The 11,875-nt window shown below is 39.9% G+C and overlaps 1 protein-coding gene across 1 annotated transcript; it reads right to left on the reverse strand.

Moving 5' to 3' along the window:
- Positions 1–2,203: 2,203 nt before the first annotated feature.
- Positions 2,204–10,914, reverse strand: LOC113451787 (vomeronasal type-2 receptor 26-like). The gene is made up of 3 exons (XM_026723170.2): positions 10,753–10,914; positions 5,568–5,694; positions 2,204–3,108 (listed from the first exon to the last, which is right to left on the reverse strand). Exons 1-3 carry the CDS (start codon positions 10,912–10,914, stop codon positions 2,204–2,206), a joined length of 1,194 nt encoding a protein of 397 aa, XP_026578955.2.
- Between the last annotated feature and the right edge of the window lie 961 nt (positions 10,915–11,875).

The following is an 11,875-nucleotide window of genomic DNA, read 5'->3' on the forward strand; positions in this document are numbered from 1 at the left end:
GGTCTACCCATCTCCTCCCATCTCATTCTCAGTCCCTAAATCCAACTTCTCTTTTCCCAGTCTGCTTTCCATCTCGTTTCCCAAGGACTCTTTTTCAAAACTGGAGGGAGCCTTGCAACCTCCAACATACCCTCCTTAATATTCAGACTCCTCAATCTCTCCTGAACATCTGGCACTCCAATACCAAATCCTTCACACCATTTATTTTCCCCCCATCCAGTGGTGGTATTCAAATTATTTTACTACCGGTTCTGTGGGAGTGTCTTGGTGGGTGTGGCAGGGGAAGGATACTGTAAAATCCCCATTCCCTCCCCATTCCACTAACCTGCTTTCCAACTCTGTTCTTCTGTGCAGGGCAACAAAAGAAAACCCAGCTGATCAGCTGGGACTTGGGAGGCAGCAAATAGATAGGGGCAGGGCCAACCAGAGATGGTATTTACCAGTTCTCTGAACTACTCAAAATTTCCACTAGTGATTCTCCAGAACTTGTCAGAACTGGCTGAATACCACCTCTATTCCCATCTGACTCCTTTCATTCTCCTTTGTGGGTGGCTCTTACAGTTGGGGAGATTTTCTTAACTTGAATCAAGGACTTTTCCATATATATTTTAAAAAAACTTTCCCCAGCCAACCACCAACCACATGGCTTGTATTATTTTCATTAGAAACTAGGAATATCAGATAGGCTAGAGGGTGCTAGGGCAGTCAACTGAGAATTAACAAAGAATAACAGTAAACCAGTCCTGTCATGAAGTAAAAGGCTATAAAAATGTCCGCTACAGGAGATTATTCACCAGAAGTCTCCTCAATGCCTCAGCCCACAAAAGCTGGAATTGGAGACTAAAAAAGGCTAAGCCACAAAGAAGATTTGGAGCTTAACTAAAAGGAAATTATTGAAAAAAATACATCAGAAGAAAGAGCAGTTGAAGCTGCAGTGACATGTCATCCTCACTAACTCTTCTCTACAACTTGGGGGAATGGAAATACCAATTCCCAAAGTATTGTGAAGGAAATAAAGTTTTACACCTTCCTAACTAGTTTTGAAGATACTTGCCATACTTACAGCACTCCAAAGCCCAGGACATGGATCATATGTATCCCATTTGGAAAAAGTTGCTTAAGGCAAATATTGGCTAACCTGTTGTCATGCCCCTGTCGGAATCTGATCTGGAGGGGAGGCTAAACAGCTGACAGGGAGTTGGAGTGTGGCTCCATTTGCTATGGAAGAAACTGGGGAAGAGCAAAGTCTGGCTGGGCAGAGCAGGGAAGAGGTAGAGCAAGGGAGAGGGAATTGAAAGTCCATCCCCTCTTCATCCTAGGCCACACAAGGAGGAATGGAGAAGGGAGAAGTGTGAATTGCATGGCTTACAGGGGAGGAAAGAGCCATGATTCCTTCATTAGCTGCAGCTGGGAACACAGTGTTTAAAAAGGGAAACTGCACATAGCAAACTGTGGGGAGCAAATTGTGAATTTATCTGGCCTTGTCGTGGCTTATCTGTGTTCCTGATGTCTTCCCAACTGTGTGAGTTTTGCCGTGCTTTCAAGCCAGCAATTCCTTCTCCTGCCCTGTCAAGTTAATTACTGCTGTGTGGTTTATGTGGATTTTTAGTTACAGTTTGTATCAGTGGTGGGATTCAATTTTTTTTACTACCAGTTCTGTGAGCGTGGCTTGATGGGCATGGCAGGGAAAGGATACTGTAAAATCTCCAGTCAGTACTCCAAACTACTCAAAATTTCTGCTACCAGTTCTCCAGAACTGGTCAGAACCTGTTGAATACCACCTCTGGCCTGTATGTATCTTGTTTTGGACTGAATTTTCTCCAGTTAAAGGCTGTACTTGGGAGACTTTTTCTCCAGCCGAAGGTAACCTGGACAATGGGGGCAAAGTTGGAGATAATAAAGGGACTCTTCTTGTTCATTTGATTGTGTTGCCTTTGTGCCATGCCTTGGGTCATCACACCTGTGTGCTGAGGAAAAGGAGGACTCCCAACACTTTTAAAAACACAAATTAATTAGTATTTCATGTATTATATTGTTGGATGGTTATCTTGGATTTTAATTTAATTAGTCTAACTCTCCTCATATCTCTCTTTCCCTTGGTTTTAAATAAACTACATTATTTAAAAATGCAAATGAAGAATATAAACCAATAATGTTGTCAGTGAATAATTAAAGGTTATGAGCCTAAGAAGCAACTTCATAATCAGTTTCTTACTTTCACCATTAGATGTTCTTTGGTGTTTAGATCTGGCCTCAGAATGATAATGTAGCATTTTGGGAAGAAGATACAGCCCAACAGTCCAGCACTGGAGGTCAAGATCGAGAAGACCTGCACAGCCACCATGTATTTCCCTTTGGTGCTCAGGTAGGTGGGCAGGAAGGAGACCCAGACACTGCAGAAGACCAACATGCTGAACGTGATTAACTTGGCTTCATTGAAGGCCCCAGGGAGGTTCCTGGCCAGGAAAGCCACTGTGAAGCAGATGACAGCTAGGAAACCCATGTAGCTTAGGACAACATAAAACATAGTGACAGAGCCTTCATTGCATTTCAGGATGATCTCTCCAGGTTGGGTGTGGAAGTCAGAGTCAGGGAATGGGGGAGAAACTCCCGCCCACATGGCACAGATTAACATTTGGATAGTAGAACAAGAAAGGATGATGGAGTTGGCCAAACTCTTCCCCAACCATCTCTTTACCCTGTTCCCTGGTTTTGTGGCCAGAAAGGCCAGCACAACTGTAATTGTTTTAGCCAACACAGAAGACACAGCTATTGAGAAGACAATGCTGAACATTGTTTGTCGGAGAAGACAGGTGGCTTTCCTTGGCTGTCCAATGAAGAGGAAAGTAGACAAGAAGCAAAGCAGGAGGGAGACCAGGAGGATGAAGGAGAGGTCCCGGTTGTTGGCTTTGACAATGGGAGTTTCTCGATATTTAATAAATATGATGACAACAAAGCCTGTGATTAGGAAAAAGAGCAGGACCAAGGAAACCAGCATGATGCCCAGATGTTCTTCATAAGACAGGAAAGTTATAACTTTGGAGATACATTGGACTCGATTCTCATTTGTATATTTATCATCTGGACACTTGGTGCATTTTTCCATATCTAAAGAAAATAGACAGAATACATTCTTCAGAGAACAGCTGACACTGAGAGATGGAAAGCCCCATCTGATAGATGGAAAGTAAATCATTTATAAAAGGATAAAAACAGTTTCTTGACTATCAACAGACACATTTGATTTGAACTTGGATCCCAAGCATGCATCTTTGCTTCTGTGCAGAAATAAAGTACTGAACTCCAGTTCACTCTCAAGGGGACTTTTGGCTCAAATTGTCTTGTGTAAAACTGATCCAGTGTTGGGCTGGACCCACAAACTAACTAATTCCAAGACAGTGGTGAGATTCAAATTTTTTTACTACTGGTTCTGTGGGCGTGGCTTGGTGTATGTGACAGGGGAATGATACTGCAAAATCCCCATTCCTTCCCCACCCTACTAACCTGTTTTCCAGCTCTGTTCTCCTATGCATGGCAACCAAAGAAGACCCAGCTGATCAGCTGGGACTCAATGGGAGGCAGAGAATAGATGGGGGCGGGATGGCAGTCAGAGGTGGTATTTGCCAGTTCTCCAAACTACTCAAAATTTCTACTATTGGTTCATTAGAACTGGTCAGAGCCTGCTGAATACCACCTTTGGTCCAAGTCAGAATTGCCTTGAGGTTTTCTAGTAATATCTTAAAATGTTTCTTTCAATAGGCCTGGGAATCTCCTAGTAATAAGGTCATGTGTGCTGGTTTGATCATACATAAACATTTTCAAGTATTCCTTTCATTAGTTAATCTAGTTTGATAAATATTTTATTGTTGGTTGTAAGTCACTAAGATTTGCTTTATGTAAGATGAGCGGCTATGTAAGTTTGATAAATAAATAAATAACTTTATTTTAAACATGACCTATTCTTGAAATAATTTAAGAAGTGAGTCTTTATCTGTTACTGCAATGTATTTATTTAATTTCTAGTCAATTTGATAACAATTTTAAAGATAATGAATGAACTCTACAGTGATATAAATGGATCTTATGTAGATTTGTTTTATTGATTCTCTTTTTTGTCCTCCTTTATGCTAGGACTGATTCCTTCTAATCCCCAACAGTTCTTTTAAGCCTCTCCCCCTTTTTCAGGAACATGATTACAGTATATTCCTATTTTGTTCATGTGGGAATTGTTTGTATCTACTTTTTATTTAACAAACAAGAAAATTGGGAAGATTAGAAGTGGGAAAGCCCAGCAGCAATCCAACCAATGAATCCATGCTATTGGCTATGCTGAACCTGGGACTGTTGAACTAGTCTACAAAACCATATTTGTCTTTTACTTCTGAAACTATAAAATGGAAAAACAGAGGTCTGGAAAGGGAAGGTGCGGGTTTTATTTCAAATTATGGCAAATTTAGTTTCCCTTCCTTCTCCCACACTCCTATCACCTCAATGGATTTTATGCTGAGTCCTCTGTTTGAATTTCTCTTGTCTCCTGAATCAAACCTTTCACCCTCCTTGGTCCTCCTATTCTGCTTATGTGGTTCTATAATCTCAAACAACAATGAATGATTGATTTATTCCAAAGTGATAAGCAAAAGAGATACTTTTTTCTGCCAGAAATAAGCTTATTCAAGCTACTATGTCATTCTATGTCTTCCGACCTCACCCTTCAAAATCTTATTCCTCCCAATGTGACATAAATTGTTGAAAACAAACAACAATAAGAAAATAGTCAAGCTTAGATCTATCATATTTTTCAGAGTATAAGACACATTTTTTTTCCGGTCCCCAAAGTGGTGAAAATGTCTGTGCATCTTATTCAGCAAATGTTGCTGAAGCCCCACCCTCCCACCCACTGGCCCCCACCCTTTGGCCTCTGCCTCCCAGCCATTTGCTTCCTTGCAGGAAACAGCAAACAGCCTGTTTCAGTTTCAGCTTTAGCACAGCCTGATTAGCACAAGCAGCTGATTGACAATTGGATTGGCATCCAGACAATCAGTTGTTTCAGGCAGCAGGGATTGCCATTGCCTATTATCACCACCGTGCACCCCATTGTTGGCCTCCATATCCCATTTTCGGCCTCAGCGCACCCCATTTTCCACCCATTCTAATCCCCGCCACCCAGAACTGGAGGAAAATGGGGCACATGAAGGCTGAAAATGTGGCATGCGGAGGCTGAAAATGGGGCACAAGGAGGCGGCAATAGATTATGGCAATCCCTGAAGCCTGAAACAGCTGATCGTCGAGAGGACAATCCAACCAACAATCAGCTGCTTGTGATAATCAGGCTGTACTGAAGCTGAAGCTGAAGCTGAAGCTGAAACTGAAACAGGCTGTTTGCTGCAAGGAGGCAAATGGTTGGGAGGCAGAGGCAGATTTTTCTTTCTTGTTTTCTTCCCCAAAAGCTAGGTGTATCTTATATTTTGGAGCATCTTATACTCCAAAAGATGCAGTATATCTTTTAAAGGTGTATTGATTGAAATGCTCTGGTTATATCCAAGAACATTACTTCTTGCATCACCCACCTTCCTGAGTTGAGATGGTCCCCTCTGGACAAGGAACGCAGTCATAGCAGCAAACTGGCTGTCCTTCCTGAGCCCGCTTGACAAATCCAGGATGACAACTTTCCACACATTTGGACTGAGGCAAAGACTAAGCAGAAAAAGAAGGAATGACCAAAAAAATGTGTTAGGACTCACCATCCATGGAAAATGTTGGTTAATATAAACTTTAGACAGTGTCTCTGAGCTTCATGTAGGAAATTATGTAATCTCTGACATGTTTCAAACAGTTGCAAGAAATACCACTATTCACAAATTCTTGGCTTAGTTCTTCCCTTTTGTACGTGGCCTAATATTGCAAGAGAGGATTTTTTTTGTACTTAATAAAGTCTGCAGCAAAGGAATTGAGAGAAGAATTATGCTGTAAGTTACAACCAGTGGGTTCCTCACCATAGTCGTATTAATATGTATTCCTCTATTCTTCATATAGCCATGATTTTAAAGTATGAGGATCTATTCATATAAAAATTAGAATAAAATTAATTCTAAAATATTTATTAATTTTTATTCCATTAAACTAATTAAAATAGATTAAATTGATGATGGAGGAAGAAACCTCTGACCAGTATGATCTGGAAACATTTCTTCTGGACTATATAAAATATTGCAAAGCTATTGCCTTTTGAAGTAATCCAAAACCATCTCCAAATTAAGATATAAAGGAAAAATTCCTTAGAAATTAGGGCTGTCAACCTTGAAGAAAATGTTTTTGTTGTTTATTTGTATGTTAATTTGTTCAATTTACTTGACTGAAATGTTGGTGAAATAGGATTAAGAGTTTCTGCATTGTTTCCAGAACTGTGATGAAATGAGGTGGAGGTGAGGTGATGAAAACATGTTCTTCAAAAAGACAGGCATCCCTCACTGCAACAAATGGGACATGATTAAAAGCAGAGGTGGTATTCAGCAGGTTCTGAACAGTTTTGGAGAACTGGTAGTGGAAATTTTGAGTAGTTCAGAGAACTGGCAAATACCACCTCTGACTGGCCCTGCCCCAATCTAATCTCTGCCTCCCGAGTCCCAGCTAGTCAGCTGGGTCATCTTGTGTTGCCATGCACAGGAGTTCAAAGCTGGAAAGCAGGTTAGTGAGGCAGGAAGGGAATGGAGATTTTGCAGTATCCTTCCCCTGCCACATCCACCAAGCCATGTCTACCAAGCCATGACAAGCCCACCAAGCCATGCCCACAGAACCAGTAGTAAGTTTTTTTGAATCTCGCCACTGATTAAAAGCCATGTGTAGAAAGGGGATATTTTTAAGACCTAGCAAAGTATCCAAGAAAAGATTCTTTCTGTTTTTAAAATGAAGTGCCCTCTTATAATTCAAAGACAAACTCTAAGCAGCATTTTCTTTCAAACTGTATCTCATTCCTTCAGATATTAGGAAGGGCTCCTTTGGATCAGAGTCATATTTTAGTAGTCCAGTTTTCTGAGTCAAATATTATCTCATATTGGACCTTGATTATGATTATGAATTTAGTGCTTTGAACCTCCTCCTTAGGAGCAGAAGGCCGACTGCATTATCACAGTGGAGTGAAAGTAAGCCAAGTCAGATAGGTTTAAAAACACCACAGACTATGGACAATTCTTTTCAGGAGACCTTCCCTCCCACCAGGACAAGCTAAATATTGATGCCAGAGTTTCTTTCTTACTGGGACCAAAACAATCTCTATCCACTCTTGATTCACTTTCATTGGATTCAGTTCAAAACTGAACTCGGGCACTAGTCAACAGTATTTCCTTCTTCTTTGTTAAATGTAGAGGCTTAGCATTCCAAGAAAACAAACTCTAACACCAAAACTTCAAGATAGGTGCTTCTCAAAGTTCCACTTTATTAAAATTGTCACACTGGCACATCAGAGAAAACCCAAATCTGAATGTTCCTGGTTTTTCCTTCAGTAATTAAAAAAATACAAAATCCATCCCCTGCACCCATCACTCCATCACATGCCCCAATCACCATCCATTCCCATAGAGACATCCCTTCAACCACTCTTCATCCAGGTGCAGGAGTAACATGCCCCTGACTGTAAAGAAAAATGTTATTATGTCTAAGTACATACACCCCATGAAACTTCTCTTTCCTGGAGTGGGTTTTAAATTTCTTAGCAGCCAGTTCTGTGGGCATGGCCTAATTTGTGGGTGTGGCTTGGTGGTCATATGACTGTCTGGGCATGGCTTGTATATAAATACTATTAATGTTTATGTAAATATGTTTTTTTATTTAAAAAAGAGCAACTTTTACCCAAAATCTGGAAAAGCAGGCAGATTGAGTTGCTCACAGAATCACAGATTCATTCAGAGATCTATCTTTCTGCATCTGCTAGCTGTCTGCACTGAAAAATAGAAGCTCCAGTCCTAGGTTCAGCTCTCCTTTTAGATTAGCTAGAAAGAAAGAAATCCAACAATTTCCTGCTTTCTAGCTAATCTAAATAGGCACAGCAGAATAGCTGATGGAGGAAAAAAGAAAGAAAAATAACTTAGCAGGCAAGTTTGATGGCATGCATACCAGGTAAGCAGTGAGTGGGAGGGGAGGAGAGGGGCACAGCCCGCCAGTGTCATGATTTGCCAGTTCTCCGAACTGCGCAGAATCGTAACAACCACTTATATAGAACCAGTCTGACCAGGTAGAATCCAGAATCAAGTAAACAGTCAGTCCACTAAAGAGAGAAGATGGCAAGGAAGTAACAGGCAATAGAGAGAAAACAGAACTACTTAACTCATTCTTTGCATCCATTTTCACACACAAAAAAACTATAGCTCAACCCACCAAAAACGTAAGTGTAAAAGACTGACCAGAAATAAAAGTTAAAATAAACAAAAAAATAGTAAGAGAATATCTGTCTGATGTGGATGAACACAAATAACTGGGGCCTGATGATTACATCCCAGAGTTGTTTTTTTTTAATAAAAGTTTTTATTTTTAAGACAAACATATACAAACAAAACATAAAAACATAAAACCATCTTCCATTTTATATACATACAGTGTGTCAGTTTACAAATCTTTTGTGCTATTCTTTCATAGTCATTACTCATAGTCTATATAAATTTTCACATTGTCAAACTAACATATGCTTATATATTTATCAATTATTAATCATCCATGACTTAACTATTTATTCCATCATTTTATATGAGATATTATTCATACGAACATCCCAGAGTTTTAAAGGAGCTGGCAGAGGTCATCTCAGAACCACTGCACCATATCTTTCAAAAATCCTGGAGCACCCTGGGACTACCAGAGGACTGTAAAAGAACTAATGTGATTCCCATCTTCAAAAAAGGGAAAAAAACAGACCCAGGAAACTATAGACCAATCAGCCTAGCATCAATACCTTGGAAGATACTGGAAAAGTTAATAAAAAAAAAACAGATCTGCCAACATCTAGAAACAAGTAAAGTAATAACTAGCAGGCAGCACAGGTTTGTTAAGAACAGATCATGCCAAACCAATCTTATTTCATTCTTCAACACAATGACTAAATTAGCAGACCAGCAAAATACTGTGGATGTGATATATTTAGATTTCAGCAAGGCATTTGACAAAGTAGACCACAACCTACTTCTTAGCAAGCTAGAAAAAAGTGGAATAGATAGCACCACCACGAGATGGACTCACAACTGGCTGACAAACTGTACTCAACGAGTAGTCCTTAATGGGTCTAAGTCTACATGGAGGGACGTAAGCAGTGGGGTGCCACAAGGTTCCATCTTAGGCCCAGTACTCTTCAATATCTTCATTAAAGACTTAGATGAGGGAGTAGAAGGGGAACTTACCAGATTAGCAGATGATACTAAGCTGGCAGGAATAGCTAATAGCCAAGAAGTTAGGCTCAAGATCCAGATGGATCTTGACAGACTAGAACACTGGACCGTATCTGATAAATGAAATTCAATGTAAAGTAAAGTTCTACACTTAGGCAAGAAAAATCAGAAGTACACATATAGACTGGGTGAAACCAGGCTCAATAGCAGTATCTGTGAGAGGGATCTTGGAGTCTTAGTGGACAACCAGCTAAATATGAGCCAGCAGTGTGCAGCACCAGCCAAAAAAGCTAATTCAATCCTAAATTATATTAACAGAGGGATACGATCAAGATCAAGGAAAGTACTAATACCACTCTATAAAGCCTTAGTAAGACCACATTGAGAGCATTGCATCCAGTTTTATTCACCACATTTCAAAAAAAATGTTGACATTCTAGAAAAAGTACAGAGAAGAGCAAACAGGATCATTAGGGGACTGGAGATTAGGGGACTGGAGACTAAAACATATGAAGAACGGTTGCAGGAACTGGGCTTGGCTAGTCTAGGGAAGAGAAGGTCCAGGGGACACATGATAGTAGTTTTCCAATATTTGAGGGACTGCCACAGAGAGGAAGGGCTCAAACTATTTTCTAAAGCACCTGTAGACCAGACAAGGAATAATGGATGGAAACTGAACAAGGAGAGATTCAACCTGGAAATAAGGAGAAACTTTCTGACAGTGAGAACAATCAACCAATGGAACACCTTGCCCTCAGAAGTTGTGGGAGCACCATCACTTGAGCCTTTAAGAAGAGATTGGACTGCCATTTGTCAGAAATGGTGTAGGTTCTCCTGTTTGGATGGGGGTTGGACTAGATGACCTACAAGGTCCCTTCCAACTCTGATTATCTGTTATCTGTAATCCCACTCCTGCCCCCTCCCAATTTCCCAAGCACAGGAATGTGGTGGTATGGAAGCTTCTAGTTCTAATAAGGATTCCAAAGCTGACAGTAGGCAAGAAACAAACAAACCTAAAGCTATCAGAACCACAATCCAAAGCACTTTAGGGACTCTGTCACCAGTTATATGGAGACACCAGCTTGCAGAGGAGACACAAAAGGGCCATGATCTGTGTCTAGAAGTATTTAAAGTGAAGTCACTCAGCAACCCAATGTTGAACATGGCTGAATCAGAATAAAACATTGTTCCATATTATAGTATCTGAAGAATACCTTTCTAAATCATACAGAAGCTTCCCAAGGCATCTAAGAAAAGTGTAAAGCTTCTACTCTCCATGCTGAATTTTCAATTAAAGGCATCCACTTTGTTGCCTAGGCATAGCTGACTTGATATGGTTCCCAAGGCTTTGGTATGTGAAAGACCAGCAAATTGTACCCACCTTGTTGAGCAACTTTAGCAGTGAAAGAGTATCTTGGCTGATAATAAGTCTCTGTCTTTCAAAACTCCCCAGCTGCACTAGGATGGGAACCTTCTTATGGACAACCATGTGGCTTAGGATTTCCAGATCTGCTGCTACATCTCCATTTTGGTCCAAGTACATTTTCTTTTGAGAAAGATTGCAAAACTCATTCTTCTTGAGAAAAGGATGGAACTAGAATGGAAATATCCATGAATTTTAACAACAGAAATATTGATCTATTGAAGATGTTGTCAAGAGAACTTTGGCCATGGTCTGCATTACGTACATGAAGGGCTCTTGGAGAGGGATGGACTGCATCTCACAAGAACTGGAAAGACTACATTTGGAAAACAACTGTCTTATTTATCAGAAGGACTTTAAACTAAAATGGAGGGAGGAGGGTGATCAATCTTCCTGGCCAAATTCCAAACAAAAACCACTATATAGCCAATCAGATAAGGAGGTGGGGAATAAAGAGAAGGAAAAAAAAACTCAAATCCAAAGTAGAGGATGCAGGAGGCATATCCAGGATCAGTCACTAATAAGTTAAATGCTTATACACTAACATTCAAAGTTTAGGGAACAAACAGGGTGAACTTGAAATATTAGTCAAAGAGGACAAGTATGAAATAGTTAAGGAAACTTGGTGGGAGTGAAACTCATGACTGGAATGTACTGATAGAAGGATACAAGCCATCAGACATCATATGTTAGAGATCACTTCCTCTATACAGAGATGCCCACAACAAAGGACAAAAGCCGTCAGGTTCTTCACACCTTAATCCAATTGGGAGGTCTCAAAAAAAAAATAACCATAAAAGTAAATCAAAAATGAAAATAGAAAAGGCAAAAATCCCAATAAGAAAAAAAAAGAAAAGTATTCTGAGGCTTTCCCTTTAAGAAGAAAAAATAAAATAAAAATAAAAATAAAATAAAACAAAAAAGATAGATATACAAATATTACAAGATACTGTGGGATTGAAGAAGAGGGATAGAACAGCTAAAAGAAGGTAAAAATGAAAGCACACTGCATCTTATTTAGTTATCCAAGGCTCTTATTATGGCTTCTCCACAGATTCCAAAGCCAAGCTTCAAATACTCA

Source organism: Pseudonaja textilis, chromosome 2, assembly GCF_049901715.1.
Source record: "Pseudonaja textilis isolate UNSWEBS1 chromosome 2, rPseTex1.2, whole genome shotgun sequence".
Lineage (NCBI taxonomy): Eukaryota > Metazoa > Chordata > Lepidosauria > Squamata > Elapidae > Pseudonaja > Pseudonaja textilis.

Bases quoted from the DNA above. Each gene is read 5' to 3' on its own strand.
- LOC113451787 (XM_026723170.2), bottom strand. From the start codon at position 10,914: ATGTACTTGGACCAAAATGGAGATGTAGCAGCAGATCTGGAAATCCTA. The intron at 5,695-10,752 runs GTGGGTACAATT...TTTTCTGCTTAG, and splicing joins TGCTAAAGTTGCTCAACAAG to TCTTTGCCTCAGTCCAAATG. The intron at 3,109-5,567 runs GTGGGTGATGCA...TATTTTCTTTAG, and splicing joins GACCATCTCAACTCAGGAAG to ATATGGAAAAATGCACCAAG.